The 20,888-nt window shown below is 43.6% G+C and overlaps 1 protein-coding gene across 1 annotated transcript in view; it reads right to left on the bottom strand.

Moving 5' to 3' along the window:
* Vps53 (VPS53 GARP complex subunit) overlaps window positions 1-20,888 on the bottom strand; it is a 133,413-nt gene that overhangs the window by 72,440 nt on the left and 40,085 nt on the right. The window contains exons 5-8 of the mRNA NM_026664.4: window positions 19,643-19,729; window positions 17,534-17,649; window positions 15,744-15,863; window positions 2,853-2,931 (exon numbers count right to left, since the gene is read on the bottom strand). Coding sequence (NP_080940.2) covers window positions 2,853-2,931; window positions 15,744-15,863; window positions 17,534-17,649; window positions 19,643-19,729 — 402 coding nt within the window. The remainder of the gene's footprint in view (window positions 1-2,852; window positions 2,932-15,743; window positions 15,864-17,533; window positions 17,650-19,642; window positions 19,730-20,888) is intronic.

Consider the following 20,888-nt stretch of genomic DNA (forward strand, 5'->3'; position numbering starts at 1 on the left):
GGGAGACATTACTCAACTCTACCCAAAAAGCAATGGACTTGAGTCAGGATGAGCGTAAGTTCTTCTGAAGCTCTCCTCATTGTTTCTGTCCATTCTGTAAGTCTCGACTAACGTGCAGGTGTCACTCAAGGGGCCTGAGCCCAAACTGTTACAATTACCTGCTCCATTCTAAATGGCTGCTCTGCTGATCTCTGGATATACTGAATGTTTAACTCTGGCTTCAGGATGAAAATGTGTCAGCTCACTAACAAGTCCTGGAGACCAACACCTCGAGGCGCAGGGGCTCGAACTCTCTTCTTTACAGAGCATTTACTAGAGTACCTTGGTTGTCTTAGTTACATGTCTATTGTGAAGAGACACTCTAACCAAGGCAATGCCTAGAACAAAGAGTTTGTTGGGGCCCATGGGTCCAGCAGCAGCTGGGCAGGCCAGGCACTGGGGCAGTGGTTGAGACTTTACATCTTTATCCAAGAGTAGGAGGCAGAGAGAGAGAGAGACAGAGAGAGACAGAGAGACAGAGAGACAGAGAGAGACAGAGACAGAGAGACAGAGAGATCCAGGAATGGTGCTAGCTTTTTTTTTGTTTGTTTTGTTTTGTTTTGATTTTTTCGAGACAGGGTTTCTCTGTATAGCCCTGGCTGTCCTGGAACTCACTCTGTAGACCAGGCTGGCCTAGAACTCAGAAATCCGCCTGCCTCTGCCTCCCGAGTGCTGGGATTAAAGACGTGCACCACCACGTCCAGCAGTGCTAGCTTTTGAAACCACAAAACCCTCCTAAAACCACAAAACTGGCATACCTCTTAATCCTTCAAAACATTTCTACCAACTGGGGAACAGTATTCAAGCACATGAGCCTATGGGAGCCACTCTTATTCAAACTACCACACTTGGACACTTTATTTTCTTAAAAAAAAAAAATTTTTTTTTTGAGACAAGATTTCTCTGTGTAGTCCTGGCTGGTCTCGAACTCAGAGATCCACTCATAGGGTATATCTCCTGTGCAGTCCACACTGGCCTAGAACTCACTGTGTAGTCCAAGCTAACTCATGATCCTTCTGCTTCAATCTCCAGGATGCTGGGGTGGTAGGCATACCCACCAATCAATACTTTAAAAAAATTCTTGGTTCGACTTTGCAAACCTTGTAAATTAGTATTGCAAGGACTTGTAGAAAAAAATCAATAGCCTTTTAAAATGGAAAAAGAAAACTTTTAACAATTCCCCATCAGGAAACAGCCAGGAAAGGTAATAAAGCCAACAAATCCTTTTAACATCATACTCAACTGGGACCTAGGAGAGAGAGTAGAAGGGCCATAGCTAGATGATGGGCAAACAGTAAGACAATCTTCACTCGTATCCTTCTGAAGCATCGTGCAATGGGATGGAGCAGAGAACACAGAAAGGCAGTCGCCTAGGAAGACAACTGTTCAAACCTAGCCACTAACTTGAAAAAGTAGCTACTAGCCAGGCACCCTCTTTCTGCTTCTCAGAATTCCCTTTTCCTATAGGGCCAACGAGAACATGGCTTTCCAGTCTCTTCCTTTCCTGAGTCACATCAGGTGACCAGCGAGATGAGGGTCTCCAAGTAAAGGCCTCACAAATCATCATATTCCTGGCAGTCAGCTGCAAAGCACGAAGGCGGTAAGGTCAGGAGCTGGTCTATAGAAAGCAATCTCAAAGCCAGGGCTGCCATCCCCACCTATTTCCTCAAATGTAGCACAGAGGGAAAGCGATTAAGATATTTCCAGTTATTGAATTACAGAGCAGATTCAGGAAATGCTCCTTGGCTCCCAAGCGAATGTATATCCATCCCCATCTCCACCCACAAAGCCCGGAGAGGAATGTGGCTAGCCGAGGAATGCTGCTGGCCGGGTGCTCTGCTTCACTTCTGCCTTCAACAATGCTTTCTCTTGAAATAGCTCAAATAATAGAGAAAACAAGCCTCTGCGGGTTCTGTCCTACCCGACACATGCAAAGCATTAAGATGACATCTGCTGCAGTGTGAAGGATGGGGCTAATAGCAGCACAGTGACAGCCAGGGGAGGGGAGCCCGAGTGAGACATGGACCCAGCAGCTCCCAGGCGAAGCCTGTAGGCTTCACAGACACAACAGAGACAACTCCACCACCAGCGAGCTCGAAAATCCCAGGGACAAGGATTCCCATCATTAAAAGTGAGTCTCTGGACTCTGTCATGAGAGTTACATAAGCTCCCAGACATGCCTCCCAGTTGTCTTTTCACCAAACCAAAACCAGTGTTATGTAACAATCCTAAGAACATTAGGGTTTAAAGTTTGTTTGTTTGGTTCTTTTTTTTTTTTTTTTAAAAAGAAAAAAAAACACACAGCTATGTGGGTGGGGGGAGTGAGTTTATTGGGCAGACAAGCTACAAGACTTGACACACATTAAATTAAACCAAATGAATGCCCATTTATTTTTCCCAGAGAGAGGGTCTCATGTAGCCCAGGTTGCCTCAAACTCACTATGTAGGAAAGGATGAATTCCAACTCTGATTCTCTTGCCTCCACCTTCCTAGGGCTTGGATTACAGACGTGAATCACCACACCCAACTTATTTGGGGTTAATGATCAAACCCAGGCCTCAGGCATGCTTAGGTAAGTATTCTACCAACCAACATTCCTGGCCTGAGTCCTCTTTCTGATGCTAGAAGGACAGACAAACAATCGGCATTGTATCAAGACACATAAAACAGGCTCATCTGAGTCGGCAGACCCTTGGCCTGTGCCAGCCAACACTTGTGGGTGATACAACATGAGTTATCACTCGGGTACCTCATTCTCCCTGCAGGGAGTGTGAACACAGTGATAATATCAGAGGCAAAATACAAACCAATACCTTGGTACCCTGCGAAGGAAATGCTTCTTCAAAGTCAGCCAGGATTTGCTGTCCTAACTCTGTCTGTGCAGCCTTCACCCTGTGGGAGGGAGAAGGGACTGTATTAATGACTGGCGCCATTTTCAAATCCTCATATACAAGTGTGCATGGACCCACAGGGTCAGGAACTATGGCGGTCTCTATGTCTGTGCAGGTAATTACCTGGGAATGAAAAGGTATAGACAGCTGGGAAAGAGATATCACACAGAAGCAGGGTTATGATCAGCATTTCAGGATGTGTTATTTTACTTTTTTATTTTTTATTTTTAGTTTTAGTGCTAGGGATTGAACCTATGCCTTGGGCATGGGAGGCAAGTGCTCTGTCACTGAGCATACTGCCAGCCCTTCAGGACACAGTTCTAGGTCACTCTTCCCTACTGTGAGGTATCTAGATTGAACGTGTATAACATTTCATGGAAATATAACAGCAGCCTGACCAAACACAAACCTATTGTGTCACTGGAACAACTGTTTCCTGTTCTGTGGGACACAGGCTTAGAAGAGTGCTTCAGACTGTTTCAGTGTGGTTTATATTTGCTTTTCATAATATTTTAATATAATATGTTAATTTTTAAAATACTTTAAAACAACAAAAAGAGTGTTCTCTAAGGTAAAAGAAAAAAGAGCGAGATGACCAGTGAACGGTTCTTTGTAAGTGAAGGGCATTATTAACTTCGAAGGGCATAATCCCAGCACTGAAAAGGTAGAAGCAGAGGATCACAAGTTCAAAGCCAGAGTGAGATGCATAAGAGCATGTCTCACAAAGCAAAACAAAACAAGACAGGCAAAACAAGCAATAGGCACTGGATGAAGATTTAACTTCAAGAGAATAAAACTGAACTGTAAGGAAAACTAAGCAGAAGGATGGGGTGGGCTGGTTCTTGATGGTGTCTGCAGGATTGCAGGGTGATCAGGAACGATGCAGCATGAATGGTGGATGAAGGGGAAGGAGACAGTGCTGGAGTGAAACAGGACGTGCGCATCAGCAAGCACTGTGATCATGTCATGTCCTCCTTGTCCTGACAGCTGCCTCGCCTCATGATACCTGGCTTGTCCCAGCCAGAAACAGAGCTAAAGAGTGAGGCTCTTGAGCAGCTGTTGAACTTCCCTGAGCCTGAGGTAAAGACTTGCTTTGCTAAAAGCACCATGAAACAGCATGCCTCCTTTCTTGGACTCCACCCTGAAACTTCTGGATTGATTTACAAAGTTTCTAGCAATAGTGAACTTGAAACCACAATTTCTTTGGCTACTTAGGAGAACCTGGCAAGGGGCTGAGATTTTATTTTTAACGAGAGGATAGGCATGACCCAGAACACTCAGTTTCTTCCTGTGGCACAGTTATAATCATGCCTGATTCCAAATACTTTCCAGGGTTTTTCCACTATCTTCAAATGTTCCAAACCATTCCTATAGAAGAGTTTATATTCTTTTCAGTTTGTGTTCAAGATATGGCTGTGCTGGAATCTACCCCACCCCCACCTGGAGTTGCCTCAGAGACATCGGGAAACTTCCCCTAAGTATAAAGGATAATGTGAGAGAAAAGAATGTACTTTCATAAAATTGTCCTTCAGAGCATCTTGCGACTTCCCAGGCTGTCTGCTGTAGAACTGGGTCACAAGGCAAAGATCCTGATGCTATTGCCTCTCTGCTCTGACCCTCTTCTTGGAAGCACAAAGACACCACCAGTTTGTTCCTGAGCCACATAATTCTGTGGGTGAGGCCCACCCCTGACCAGAAGAACGTATGGGCAGATATTCAGGGCTACCCACCCCTCAACAAGACTGCTGCACTAAGCTCTGCCTCTGTTACCCCCATCCTAGTCTATTACAATTGCCAATCTCTATGTTCTTGCTGATTTTAACACCACAGTGCTGGAAAGACAACCACAGTCTATGATGGGCCTTGGTACTAGAGTACAAAAGACCAGGCTTCCTTATGTAATGATTTCTAACTAATGTTCAAAGGGAGGGAGGGAATAAAGGGTGAGGATGGAGAGATGGAGGCCTGTGCTAAGACTTCAGAGTCTTTCCAGTCCTAACTATTTCACAATACCCAGCTGACAGTTCTAGCTGGCAACAGCACCTACCTTTACAAGTGGTGACAAGTGGATACATAATTAATATTGGCCAGAAGAAAAGCTTCTGCCTAGAATTGTTTGCAGCAATGGTTGTTAAAGTGTCTCCCAGTGACTGAGATGAAAGAGCGGCTCTTCCCCTGGAGACATTATTGACAAAGACAGATCTCATTCACAGGCATTTTCTGGGTGAGATGTGAGCCACACCTTCCATAGTGGTTACAGTTTCTTGTGAACTATTCCCCAAAAGTTTCCTGTGTTGAAGATTTGGTCATTAGATTGATAATTTAATTGGATTATTGGGAAATGATGGAACAAGGAGACGGAGCATGGCTGGGTGAGTAGTGCTCTCGAAGGAGAAAGAGAAAGGGGTGGGTAACTTGTAGGAGTTGATTCTCTCTCCCTAGCATATGGTCCGAAGGGTTGACCTGTGGTTGTCAGGGGTGGTGACAGGCATCATGACCCCCTACAAGATCCTCTGCCTTATTTATGTTGCCCAGAAGCAACATGGTCAGTGGGCTGAACCCATCAGCCAAAATAAGCCTTTAAATACAAAACAAACAACAACAACATCAGGGTCTCAGAAAGTAGCCTTGGCTGGTTTGTAACATGATCTATAGATCAAGTTGGCCTCAAACTCACAAAGATCTACTTGCCTCTATGTCCTGAGTACTGAGATTCAAGGCATGCAACACTAATCTAGCAACCATTACTTTTAAAGTTGTTTTTCTTGGTTATTTCATCGCAGTAGCAGAAACTAACACAGTAATCAATTGTCTGAACAGGATCCTAGAAATAAGTTAGCAGGCTTATCATCAGCCCAATGCCTAACAGAGAGGCAGGAAAGATTAAATGTTCCTTTTGCAGCTGAGCATGGTGGTGCACAACATTACTCCCAGTACTTAGAAAACAGAGGCAGATGGATCTCTGTGAGTTCTAGGATAGTCAGGGCCATGCAGAGAGACCCTGTCCAGCTACAAACAAAAAGTTCTTCCTGGCATCCAAATAAACAGCTTGTTGTGTGACAGTTACATGAAGTTGGTTACTACTAGGAAATGAAGCATTCTGTTGCTTAGAAAAGAAAATCAGTGAGTGGCTTCTGGCTTCATCCATGAAGTGTGACATCAGAGATCCAAAGGCACCCTTTACTAAGTCTAGTATCCATCATAAGGAGTAGTGGCAGAAGGACAGCAAACTAGGAAAACCGGACTTTTACATATCTGTGACACTCAAAGAAAATGCTCTCCACTGTTCTGAAATCAGGTGATCTGACCTTCCACTCAATGCCTTTACTGAGTGGAGTGGATTAGCCAAATACTATGACAGAATAGGTGCTACCAAGAATTTCAACTAGATGGTTGCAAAGACCTGGCAGGAGGCTCTGAGATCATTACAAGCATCCCTTACAGCTTAATCTGAGGAGGCCCAGACAGAGCCTGTCAAAGCTAGTCAGATCCAACCAGCCTGACTCGCTCTGAGGGCAGAAAAAAATAATTTAAGGGTTCCAAGGCTTTTTTCTTTGTTTGTTTTTTAAAGAAATGCAAGAATCTCTCGCTCTTTCTCAGGAAATATTTACTGACTGGAAGCATTTGCCCCCGTGGATATGCTTAAGCCAGGAGGATTTGAAATGTAAAGATATTAAAGAAAAAAAAAAACTTTCCTTCAATGCTACATTAAACATTTAGGCATTTGCCAGAAGGGTAGTTGAAAGAAATAGCAAATCAAGGCCCATGAACTTCATATTTCAAATGTACAGGCCAAGACTTGAGAATACAATCTTGTGGATGACTTGTGCAATTTATAGACAGCAAGGTATTAACACTGGAGCAGTGCGCAGGGCTAACTCTTGGCTTTTTCCCCTCCTCCTGAACAAACATTTATTTCTATCATTTCCAGATGGTTCTACCATCACTATATAAACATAAGGAGGACAAGTCACTAGAAATGATGCTAAAAATAGGAGGTCTGGACTTTGCTCAAATGTCAGCGCCTCCCTGAAAACCGATGGCAGGCAGGCAGGCAAGCAGCTCTCACACCAAACTCCCTTCAGCGCCGGGACTAGGACACATCGCACTGACGAACGAAGAGGAAGGCCAGCCAAGAGTTGGGAATGCTTTGCACCACTGACACAGATGATAGAATACAGGGTTTTCCTCTTGCATGAGTTTAAGAAGGTGGCTTAACCTGTGGATCTCGACCCCTCTGGAGAGGTCAGATGACACTTTCACAAGGGTTGCAAATCAGGTCGCCTACATATACGTAGCAACAAGATAGTTTTACAGCTGTGAGTGCACACAGCCCGGGGAGCTGTGGGTCGCAGCTTTAGGGCTGCTGAGAACCACTTCTTTCAGAGATGTCTCTCTAATAGTACTCTCCAAGTTTCTGCAAATTTATAAAGATGACACCTTTGAGAACTTAAAAGATTCACTTATTTTATTATTGTGTGGGGGTCTCTTTCTTTCTTTCCATTTTCAGGCGTATCTGTGCACCACATGCATGCTCGGTGCCCTCAGAAGTGGGGCTGCCACAAGGCAGATGGGAATAAAACCTCGATCCTCTACAGAGAAATGACTGCTCTTAACCTGAGACAACTCTCCAGCTTGGGGAAAAAAAATTTGTTTTTTGAAAAAGCACATAGCACACTAAGAACACAGAGAAAGAGAGAGAGAGAAAGAGAGAAAGACAGACAGACAGACAGACAGACAGACAAAAAAAAAACAAAGCAATGGAATTGTCTCAAACTGAACAGAGCTTGGGAACAATCCACAGAATGAAAAGGTAGCCTATGAATCAGGAGAAAATACCGAGAACCTTATAGTTCATTAAGGTTAGTATCCAAAATATATAAATAGCTTGGAATGACAAAGTAAAACAAAACTCTTTTGAGGGGTTGAGGCATATTAAGTTGGTAGAGCATCTGACTAGCTAAGCACTCCTGGGTTCATAACCAGGTTGGAGCACATGCCGGTAGTCCCAGCACTCAGAAGATGCAGGCAGGAAGGTCAGAAATTCAAGATCATTCAGTTACATGAAGAATTTGAGGCTATCTTGGGATACCTGAGACGCTGTCTTTAAAAAAAAAAAAAAAAAAAAAAAAAAAAGGATGGGGCAAAGAGGTCAGGGGAGACGCTGAGAAGGGAGATGCTGAGAGGGGAGATGAGGAGAGAGAAAGGTGCCTTCCACCAAACCTGAGGAACTGAGTTTGAACCAGGGAACTCACATGACAGAAGGAAGGAAACCATTCCCAAAGTTGTCCTCTAGCCTCCATTTGCATGCCATGACACACAAACACCACCCCACCTCACCCCCAAATAAAATAAATGTAGTCTTAAAAACTAGGCAAAGAGAAGCTGGAAAGAACCCAGATGCCCCTCAACAGAGGAATGGATACAGAAAATGTGGTACATCTACACAATGGAGTACTACTCAGCTATTAAAAAGAATGAATTTATGAAATTCCTAGCCAAATGGATGGACCTGGAGGGCATCATCCTGAGTGAGGTAACACATTCACAAAGGAACTCACACAATATGTACTCACTGATAAGTGGATATTAGCCAAAACCTAGGATACCCAAGATATAAGATACAATTTCCTAAACACATGAAACTCAAGAAAAATGAAGACTGAAGTGTGGACACTATGCCCCTCCTTAGAAGTGGGAACAAAACACCCTTGGAAGGAGTTACAGAGACAAAGTTTGGAGCTGAGATAAAAGGATGGACCATGTAGAGACTGCCATATCCAGGGATCCACCCCATAATCAGCATCCAAAAGTTGACACCATTGCATACACTAGCAAGATTTTATCGAAAGGACCCAGATGTAGCTGTCTCTTGTGAGACTATGCCAGGGCCTAGCAAACACAGAAGTGGATGCTCAGTCAGCTAATGGATGGATCACAGGGCTCCCAATGGAGGAGCTAGAGAAAGTACCCAAGGAGCTAAAGGGATCTGCAACCCTATAGGTGGAACAACAATATGAACTAACCAGTACCCCGGAGCTCTTGACTCTAGCTACATATGTATCAAAAGATGGCCTAGTCGGCCATCACTGGAAAGAGAGGCCCATTGGACATGCAAACTTTATATGCCCCAGTACAGGGGAATGCCAGGGCCAAAAAGGGGGAGTGGGTGGATAGGGGAGTGGGGGTGGGTGGCTATGGGGGACTACTGATATAGCATTGGAAATGTAAATGAGCTAAATACCTAATAAAAAATGGAAAAGAAAAAAAAAACTAGGTAAAGGATCTAAATATGTGTTTTTTCAAGGCAGGCATAAAATCAACAGGGTATATGAAAAAAATGTTCAATATTACTTTATCTCCAGAGATGTATACTCAAATCAAAACCTCCAAAAGGAGGCCAGATTTGGTAGTAAACACCTTTAATCCCAGCACTCAGGAAGCAGAGGCAGGTGGATTTCTGAGACTTTGAGGCTAGCCTGGTCTACATAGCAAGTTCAAGGACAGTCAGGGCTACTTAGATACTGTCTCAGAAAGCCAAACCAACCAACCAACCAAATAGAAATTTAGAAACCGGGGCTGGTGAGATGGCTCAGTGGGTAAGAGTACCCGACTGCTCTTCCGAAGGTCCGGAGTTCAAATCCCAGCAACCACATGGTGGCTCACAACCATCCGTAACAAGATCTGACGCCCTCTTCTGGAGTGTCTGAAGACAGCTACAGTGTACTTACATATAATGAATAAATAAATCTTTAAAAAAAAAAAAGAAATTTAGAAACCAACAGGAGCTGGCTAGAGAGCTCAGTGGTAGGAGTCATGAGGACTGAGTTCATATCCCAGCACCCATGCCAGGTGTTCACAAACACCTTTAATTCCAGCTCCAAGGAATCCAACATATACATACACATGTATATACAGTCACCTGGACACACACATGCATAAATAAAAATAAAACAAATCTGACCCAACTATATCACTCTTGGCAATACACCCAAAAAACACCCTACCATACCACAAAGACACGTGCTCCACCATGCTCATAGCAGCCTTATTTGTAATACCAAAAGCTGGAAATAACCCAGATATCCTAAAAACTGAAGAATGAATACAGAAAATGTGGTTCATTTATACAATGGAATACTACTATTCAGCTATTAAAAACAAGGACATTATGAATTTTGCAGGCAAATGGATGGAACTAGCTAATATCCTGAGTGAGATTACCCAGACTGAAAAGGACATGCGTAGAATGTACTCACTGATAAGTGGATATTAGCCAAAAGTACAGAGTACCTAGGACACAACCTACAGACAGTAAGAAGCGTAACAAGCAGAAAGGACCAAGTGAGGAGGCTTCAATCCCACTTAGAATAGGGAAGGAAATAATCACGGGAGGCAGAGGGAAGGGGGGATCTAGGTGGGAGAGGGCAGAGTGGGGGGGGGGGGAGAAAGGGGAAACAGGATCAGATATGGGGGGAGGAGACAGGAGAGAAGCCCAGAGGGCCAAGAATATGAATGGAAATAAGCAGCTTCAGGAAGCAGGAGGTGGGAGGACCCTGTAAAAAGTACCAGAGACACAGGAGGTGAAGTGAGACACTCTCAGGACTCATTGGGGGTGACAGTAGCCAAAATGCCCAACACTGGGGAAAGGGAACTCTAAGAGTCACCTCCAGTAGATAGGCAGGGCCTCAAGTAGAGGGACAGGGTTACTAATCCACAGTCAAAATTCCTGACCCAGAACTGTTTCTGTTTAAAAGAACTGCGAGGACAAAAATGGAGAAGAGACTGAAGGAAAGGAGGTCCAATGACTAGCCCAACTTGGGATTCATCTCATAGGGGGTCGGGTGGGGGACCAAGGCTGATACTAACAATGCTATGATGTACTTATAGACGGGATCCTGGCGTGGCTGTCCTCAGAGAGGCCCTACCTGCAGCTGACTGAGACAGAAGCACATACTTACACCCAACCATTGGACTGAAGTTGGAGACCCCTATGGTCGAATTAGAGAAAGGATTGAAGAAGCTGGAAGGGAGACCTACCCCAGAGGAAGACCAGCAGTCTCAACTAACCCAGACCCCAGGGAGCTCTCAGAGACGGAGCCATCAACCAGGAGCACACACGGGCTAGTCGGAGGCCACTGGCACATAAATAGCAGAGGTCTGCCTGGTCTGGCCTCAGTCGGAGAAGTTGTGCTTAATCCTAGAGAGACTTGAGGCTCCAGGGAAGGGGGGTCAATTGGGTGGGGGAAGCAGCCTCTCGGAGGTAGGTGGGAGGAGGAATGGGATGAGGAACTGTGGGAGGGGGAAATGAAAGGGGGCAACAACTGGAATGTAAATAAGTAAAATAATTTTTAAAAATTCAGAAATAACTCTTGTTCTCTTGCTCTCTCTTGCTCTCTTGCTCTTCCTCTCTCCTTCCCATCCCCTTCCCCCACCCCTCTTTTCATGTGCTTATGGCCATGGTCAGCCTCTACTTCTCTCCGCCTTTCTCTGCCTCTACTACCCTCTTAACTTCCCTCCTCATGCCCTAAATAAACTCTATTCTATACAAACAAAAAAAAAATCAGAAATAAAACAAAAAACAAAAAACAAAAAAAAACAACCTTCAATGAGATATTACTTCACTTCTTTTTGAGACAGTCTCACATGGCAAATTCCTGATCCTCCCATCTCTGCCTCCAACCCTGAGATAACAGGTCATCAGGATGACTAATATCAAAAGTAAGGAGAAAGGTAAGCTCTGCTGAGGATGTAAAGATGAGAACACTTGGACACCAGGGCAGAGGTGATGAGTGATGCAGCTATTATGGAAAATAGCATGAAGGCTCTCGGAAACCCCAAAATGAATCTACATAGGGTATATACCCAAAGGAAATGATATCCACTCTATACAGATAGCTGCCCTGCCCTGCTCACAGAAGTTTACAACAGCCAAGATATGGAAACAAACATTGTTTTTGATGGACAGATATGGTTTAAAGATCCAAGGTGCATATATCCAGTGAGATTTTATTTAGCTTTTAAAAAGAAGATGCTGACAACTGAAACAATATGGATAAACTCAGAGGACTTAGAGTAAATAAGCCAGACACAGAAAGATAAATATGGCGTGATCTCTCTTAGGTGTAGACTCTTTAAAAACTAAAGTCAAATACAGCTGTTCTAGTTATCTGTGGGCCTACACTGACAGATTAAACTATGAATCAGAAAGCTGGGTGTGGGGTGTCAGGTAGGGCTGGGGTTGTGGAAGAGCATGTGCTTAGAATTCATAGGGCCCAGGAAACAGGGGCCACACAGCACATTAATGCAGGCAGATGACAGAAAGGATAAAAGAATGGGAACACCAGATCACTGAGTCACCGAGACTAGGGCAGGCTGTGCCACCTTCCTGCTCCTCCCTAACCACTGAGAGCACAGCTTCCTCCACCCATGGGTCCTACTCTCCTAAACTCATGACATCCTGCTCATGGACATTCTTGGCTGTTTCAGATTCCCAGTCTGATATGGCAACCAGCCACCTCTAAGTGTAAAAAGGTTAGGAAGGACGAGGGGAAGGGTGGCGACTTCCCTAACACTTTGCCAAGCCTATTCCGACATTCCTTAAGAGTCCCTGAACATCTCCACTGTAAGACGGTACACCTAGCACATACAGAAACCTCCCTTCCTGTCTCAGATTCTTAGAAATGATGAAAAGACTTAAATAAGAACCAAAAACCAGGCAAAAGGGGAACTGGTAGATTAGACTGTCTGTGGGTTTCCTGGTAGAACAAAATCATAGCTTAAGAGTGTTTCTCACAAATGAGAAGACATGGAAGCTGGAGAAACGCTTCCATGTTAAGAGCAACTTTTGCTCTTGCAGAAGATCTGGGTTCAGTTCCCAGAACCCACATGGTGGCTAACAACTTCCTCTCAGTAGCTCTAGGGGATTCAAAGCCCACTTCTGACAAACATAGGCACTAAACGCACACACGGGCATACCTACAGATGCAGGTCACACATGGTGCACACAATCTAAAAGCCAGATAAAATATAAGGAAAGACAGGAAATGATAGACACCAGGAGCGGGGGAGTTCTAAAGGGAACCTCTAGATGTGTCTGGCTCCAGTCACAGTAATGTGGATGCCAGAAGCTGTGCTGCTTTCTTACCCTAAATGCTCAGCCTTACACTGATTTGGCCCCTTGGGTCTGTGAGTCTCAGCAGAGGTCTGAGAGTTATCAGCATTTAAGAAGATCAGGTGCCTGGCAAGTCATCTGCCAGCTCCTGCAGGTCTGGCCCCAGGAACCTTAGAAAAGCTATGTGGTACCCTAAACACAATATCCTTCCACTCCTCAATAGCAGGTGGTAATGATTTCTGATCAGAGTAATAGAGAACATATAATAATAATAATAATAATAATAATAATAAACAATTTTAAAATCCCACCAAAAAATATGAACTTTCAGCTGAGACTCACCAAACATCTGAGTGCTACTACCAAGAGTCAACAAGCTGAAGACCTTACACCACAGGACAGACAAACACACAGGCAACCCAGAGCCTTCAGAGATACTAACAGTTTTGAATCTCTGAGAGATTTCAGAGGATATTATGCCCCTGAGGAAAAAATCATCTAGATATTTTAGAAATTAAAACCTGCTGTTTCAGTAAAAATTCTTAATAGCTGGGCCAAAGAACAGAGTGGGCATCAGTGAAGAACAAGGTAGAACTGGAAGACTGAGCCCACAACTCAGAAAGCAACCCCAAAAGATGAGGCAGCAGGTTACAAGTTACAATGTTCGTGTATAGGAGTTCCAAAACAAGAGACCAAAGGAAACAAACCCCAAATACCACTCTAAGAAAGAAATAAAAGAAAATAGTTTATTAGAACTTAAGAAATCTGAGTCAGGTATGGTGGCACACACTTTTCATCCCAGCACTCAGGAAGCAGAGGCAGGCAGATCTCTGCGCAAGTTCCAGAAAGCCAGGACTGTACAGTGAGACCAAGTCTCAAAACCAAACCAACCAAATGAACACCAAACAAACAAAATACTGTACAGAGGAAATGTAAATGGTCAATCATCAGTTACTAAGGAAATTAAAATTAAAGGAAGTAGATAGAGACTTCCATCTCCCAGACTGACTAAAATAAAAATCAGCAATACCACATTTGTTCAAGGCATGGAGGAATGGGTACTCAGCACTTCAAGATGGTATTGTGAATCTACAAAGCTTGTGGGGGAGTAAATGAGTGGTGGCTATTACAATTTTAAATGCATTTTTAAATTTAAAGGCTTTAGATCTACTTGCACACATGTGAGAAGAGGTATGTCTTAAGAATCAGAATAAGGCTCTAGGGACATGAAGACAGCAAACTAGCCTGGGACATGCTATCCTATGGTAGTCCACACACAGAATGAGGCAGTTCTATAGCTCACCATAAGTGCAGAGGAGACAGTCTAGAGGGAGAACAAGCTAATAGCAGTTACTCCTTCTAGGAGGTGCAATAGGATTGGAAATGTAGCTAAGAGAACTGAGATATACTTGTTTATTTATTTTTTGTCTTTTTCTTTGTTAGTATTTTGAAAGGAGGTCTCATTATAAATCCTTGGCTAGACTCAAATTCAAAGCAGTTCTCTAGCTCAACTTCCTGAGTGCTGGGACTACAGATGTAAGCCATTCACATCCAGTTTAGACTTTTTAAATAAAAGCAATTGTGTATTTATGCTACTTGTATAATTACATAAAGAAAACAAAGAATGGACATGTGTGGCAGGCAGGTCTTCCTATGAGGCAGAATGAAAAAGTGCAGCTGGGGGCCACGCTGCCTTTGCTTGGAGAAAGGTTAAGGATTCTTAGATTTTCTTTCTGTGGTTATCTCTAATAGAAAAGGCGAAAGGCACTGAACTCACTCTCCCCTCCCTTCTTCAGAATCCTCTTTTTCCTCCTAAGAACCTTCTCACTGGATCTGAACCTAGGACCAAAGCTTAAGGGTGGGGCTGGAGAGATGGCTCAGCAGTTAAGAGCACTGACTGCTCTTCCAGGGGTTCTGAGTTCAATTCCCAGCAACCACATGGTGGCTCACAGCCATCTGTAATGGGTCTGAAGCCCTTTTCTCATGTGTCTGAGACAGCTATAGTGTACTTATACAGGGAAACCTCAAGGATGGTAGAAAGAAAGCACAAGATCAAAGAGAAACTCCTCCCTGTAATGTTTGACACCAGTGTGTCTAAAGCCTGCCACAGCATCCATCCACCCCACATGCTGCCTTCACCAGTGTGCCACTGACATTCATCAGAGGAAAAGGAAAGACATGTTTTTTTCCTCTTGACTCTCAGTGGCTTTGTGATGTCACAAGGCTTCAAAGGTTCAGTTCTTTTGGTGCTATCATCCTTAGAGCTCAACCGTCCTACTATGAGAAAGCCTGAGACACCCATGAGGACAACACAGATCTCAGTCCATAGGCTAGCTGAGTTCTCAGCTGACAGTGAACATCATTTACTAGCCATGGTAGCCAGCTCCTCTGGTTCCATCTTCAGCTGCCTTAACTGATGGTGTCTGGAGCAGAGAAGAAATATTACCCAAGCCTGGCCAAGTCTTATGATCAAAATAACTATTTTAAACCAACAGTTCTGCAGACAATGGAGAGTTGTGCACACACATACATACACATGAGTGTACTAGTTGACTTGGGTAGGCTGCAAAGACAAGGTATAAAGGGCACTGTAGGGTGAGGTCACATAGCATCTGCAGCTGCTTCCTAGAATAAGGTGGAGAAAGCATGCAGCACCATCTTTTCTTATGGAAAGACCATTGTCTGTGAGGATATCTTACCTTTCAGAAAGCTGTCGGATCTGTGGGATTCCCATGTATTTGTGAAAGTGCTCCAGAACATTCATTACACCCTGAAGGAGATTAGCAACTTCTCCATACTGTCTGCGCCTGGTCATGGCTCTGCAAGGACAGAAGTTGAGACGTAGTCACTGAAGAGACAAGATAGAAGACGTGGGACGACTTGCGAGACCCAGATATCTCTGAAGACACAAGATAGCAGGTGTGGGATGATCTACAAGAGCTAGATTTAGTATAAGTACTGGGGAAGGAAAGATTAGGATTTAGCTCCAACTCTCAAGGTGACATCATTTAATAATGGGAGTGTCAAGTAAACATTTAACTAATAGCAAGAGAGTAAAGTATGGTCTAAATAATATTGTAAACTATAGCCACAGGGCACAAAAATGTGTGTGTGTGTGTGCGTGTGTGTGTGTGTGTGTGTGTGTGTGTGTGCGCACGCGCACACGCTCAGTGGGTGGCAGAGGGGACTCTGGGAAGACTATGGGTTTGAGCTGGGCATTGCATGAAGAATGGGATTTTGAGATAATGTTGTATAAAATATTACTGATGATTGTGGTGCACGGAAAAACCAAGCCATTTTTCTGGATCACAGAAAAGGAAGATTGTGATTTCAAGTTAACTGTCACATTTAGTTTTAAGATAATGATAAACAATGGCAGCTGAGATGACAACTTGCCCTACTCCTAAGGGTAATGAAGCTTAAATAAACGATGCTGATAAAATCAAGTTATACATGGTAATGAAGTACAAACTAGTAGGTCTACACTGGCTTTCACATTAAATGTGTAATTCCCTTATAAAACATTTCAAGGAGAGGCTCAAGGTCAAACCATGGTACTCCATTGCCATCTTGACCTGCTAATACAAAGTGTCCCATGGGAAGGAGGAAGGGAGATGGTTCTTGCAGTCCCATTTGCTAGCTGCCCTGGATGATCACTCCTCCAATGGACTAGGGCTCCTCTGCCACCTTTTGTATGCCCAGCAGCAGTTAGGAATGATACAACCTCTCCTCCTTCCTTCTGGGCATCCTTCATTCTTGCCAGACCTGCATGTCTGTGAAGATGGCAGGCTTGCACACATGAGAAATTCCACTAGGACTAAAGCAGGGGGAATCGGCCTGAGACCCATTGCAGTAGGAAGCTGGGGTGCTGGGGCAGGAGGATTTGAAACACTGCTTCAAGGTAAATGGCCGGGGACTTCTTTTAATACTCTTTCTAAATGTGCTGCACAAAGAACTACAATCTTAAAAACATAGGTTTAAGAAAAAAGTGGGTTAAACTGTATGTCAAAGATTTGTTTAGAAATGGTCTCTTTGGTGAAATGAAACTCAGCCCAATAGAAGGAGGGATACTTGCCAAGGCAGAGGCCCTAGAGAGTGACTGGGGCTGAGTCACTCTGTCTGACTTTCTGGTCTAGATCTACCACATGAGATGACACATTTTTCAGGGTCATTCTCATGGGCTTTCTGTGGCTTCCTCAGGTTGCCTGTCCATTTTTTTTTACTAAGACAGACTGTCTGCTGCAGTGCAGTTCTGAGGATGGAAGCCAGGGCTGTGGGCATGTCAAGCAGGTATTCTGCCTGCCACTGGGCTACATCCCCATCTCTTTTGTTAAGTTGTGAACACCAAAAGTGACTGAACACTTGTGGTCAGTGTTCCAAACATGGAGAGGATGGTGAGGCTGGCTCGGCTGGGAAGTGAGTAACTCTGAAGCCACTGTCCTCATGTGGAGCATTTCCTGTGGGCCCGTTGAGAGGTCACACTGCTTACTCCAGGGAGTCCACCCCGCCTGCCAGCATGTGCAGGTGGTTCAGGGTCGTGATTGAGGTGGTCAGGTGGCGCTTGGCGTGATCTAACTGCTTAATATCTCGGGTGATCTCTTTCACCTACACATTGAAAAGAAAACAGGGAAAGGGTGAGAAAGCTTTAAACCCTTCTTCAAGTCACTCTACAAGAAAATCAGATATAAAATCACTTAAAACAACCTCAGGTTAGCCCCTAAGAAAAAATATAAATACTCTTATAATACAAAACTAAAATAACTTAGAATAATTAGCCCCTTTCATGTTTTGTTTGCTTATTTCTCTTTTTTTAAATATACATTTGGGCTGGGTGTGTTCATTCATGCCTTTAATTCATGAGGTAGATGCAGGCAGATCTCTGGAGTTCAAGGCCAGCCTGGTCTTCAATAGTGAGTTTCACCAGCCAGTGTTATGCAGAGATGCAATCTTTTGTTGTTGTTGTTGTTGTTGTTGTTGTTGTTGTTATTTGTTTGTTTTCAAGACAGGGTTTTGCTATGTAGCCTTGGCTGTCCTGGAACTAGCTCTGTAGACCAAGCTGGCCTCAAACAGAGCTCCACCTGCCTCTGCCCACCAAGTGCTTGTATTAAAGGCGTATACTACTACCACCACCACCTGGTGAGAGAGACTATCTTTAAAGAAAAAGAAAAAAGGAAAATAGAAAAGATTCATTTTTATTATTTTATGTATATGTGAGTAAACTGGTGCCAGAAGAGGGCACTGGATGCCCTGGTGCTAGAGTTAAGTTGGTTGTAAGCAGCCTAATGTGAGTGCTGTTCAAACTAGGTCCCTTACAAGAGCAGCAAGTACTCTTACTGTTGAGTCATCTCCCCAGTTTCTTTTTCTTTTTTTTTTTTTAGATTTATCTATTTATTATATGTAAGAACACTGTAGGTGTCTTCAGACACCCCAGAAGAGGACATCAGATCTCATTATGGATGGTTGTGAGCCACCATGTGGTTGCTGGGATTTGAACTCAGGACCTTCGGAAGAGCAGTCAGTGCTCTTAATTGCTGAGCCATCTCTCCAGCACCCCCTCAGTTTCTTTTTATTTATTTAAGGATCGTCTCTGTACAGCTTCCCCAGTGCTGAGTAACAGGCACATACCATGCCTGACTATCATCTAGGAGGCTTTAACAAACCACTTGTTTGTTCTCTGTGTATGGATGTTTGCCTGTATATATGTCTGTGTACCACTGTGTGCCTAGAAGGGGACATCAGAGTCCCTGGAACTGCAGTTACAGAGGCTTGCAAAGAGGGAACACAATCTCGAACAGCAGCTTAGAAACATAACATTATTGCTGAGCATAAAAGCTGAGTACAACCACTGAATGTTTAAAAGGCAAAGGCAAGTGGATATCTGTGAGTTCAAGGCCAGCCCTATCTACACTGAGTTCAAGGTCAGGGATACATAGTAAAACCCTAAGAGTCAAAACAAACAAAATTAAGTACAACAAACTCCAGCAAATGTCATCTTCACTAGAGTCATACTGTTTGGTGGCATATCTTGTACTCCTCCAAAAAATGCAGACCCTTAGGTACTCTGCTCAGATCCCTTGTAAAGCAGATATTATTTCATATTGAGAAAACTGTCATTTAGATGCATCTCATGACTTAGAATCTCAGCCCAGAAACCCAGTGTAGCCTAGTGGCACCAGAGGAGCAGCTGTGGTGAAGGCTGGCTTCCCGGTCAGCAGGGACTTGGGAGCACATCACCTACAAAGAGGAGGAACTAAAGAAGACTGGGTGCATGCATCATGGGCATGGTACCTTCACCCCAGAGTCGGAACCAGCATTAGTGTACTGTGTACCAGACTACAACATCTTAACTGTGAAACATGCTATAGACATGCTGAAGAACAGCATCCAAAATGACCAGGAAACGATTTTCTAGGAAAACCAATTGTTTCCTATAGGAAAGTGGCTGCAAATGTAGGTCAGCAAGGCCAGTGAGTCACCCATGTCTAGCAGCAGCTCCTCTGAGGCAGTCGGGGTGCACTCACAGACAGGGATACATGATTGGCAGGCAGGGGAAAGAAGAGCCTGGTAATTACTGGGACTGGATGAAATCTAAACTCACCATTTGTTCTGACTTTTCTGCTTTGTCTTTGATATCCTTGATTTTGCCAAAGAGTTGCTGAATGGCTTTCTGGGCCTCTTCAAGTGCCTATAATAAAAGAAGTAGTTGAAAACCAAGAAGCAAGGAGAGGAAGCACTAGTCACTATAATCAGTCTCGGTCTCTAGAAAATTTTGACCAGAAACACTCTTGATTTGCTGTTCTTACACCTATAGTTTCACTGCACCAGCATAGGAGATAAAGCCTCCTGTATGGGCACAAGTGAAGTCTAAAGACTCTTAGTAATATGCATCGTAACATGCAAATTACCTGTTGGGTTTTCTGAGACAGGGTCTCATTATGTAGTCATGGCTGGACTAGCACTCTCTGTAGACTAGGCTGACTTCAAATTTGCAGCAATCCTCCTACCTCTGTTTTTCTCAGTGCTGGAATTATAGGCACATGCTACAATGCTTGGCATAACGTTTTATTTAAAACTAAACCATTTTCTCTATTTTGGTGATTACAATACTTGTTACTGATAAGAAACAGGATACACAATTAGGGAAAAAAAACCCTTCTCAATAGTCACAAATAATATAAAATACCTTGGCGTGACTCTAACTAAGGAAGTGAAAGATCTGTATGATAAGAACTTCAAGTCTCTGAAGAAAGAAATTAAAGAAGATCTCAGAAGATGGAAAGATCTCCCATGCTCATGGGTTGGCAGGATCAACATTGTAAAAATGGCTATCTTGCCAAAAGCAATCTACAGATTCAATGCAATCCCTATCAAAATTCCAACTCAATTCTTCAACGAATCAGAAAGAGCAATCTGCAAATTCATCTGGAATAACAAAAAACCTAGGATAGCAAAAACTCTTCTCAAGGATAAAAGAACCTCTGGTGGAATCACCATGCCTGACCTAAAGCTGTACTACAGAGCAATTGTGATAAAAACTGCATGGTACTGGTATAGCGACAGACAAGTAGACCAATGGAATAGAATTGAAGACTCAGAAATGAACCCACACACCTATGGTCACTTGATCTTTGACAAGGGAGCTAAAACCATCCAGTGGAAAAAAGACAGCATTTTCAACAAATGGTGCTGGGACAACCGGTGGTTATCATGTAGAAGAATGTGAATTGATCCATTCCTATCTCCTTGTACTAAGGTCAAATCTAAGTGGATCAAGGAGCTCCACATAAAACCAGAGACACTGAAACTTATAGAGGAGAAAGTGAGGAAAAGCCTCGAAGATATGG

This window comes from Mus musculus, chromosome 11 (genome assembly GCF_000001635.26).
Source record: "Mus musculus strain C57BL/6J chromosome 11, GRCm38.p6 C57BL/6J".
Lineage (NCBI taxonomy): Eukaryota > Metazoa > Chordata > Mammalia > Rodentia > Muridae > Mus > Mus musculus.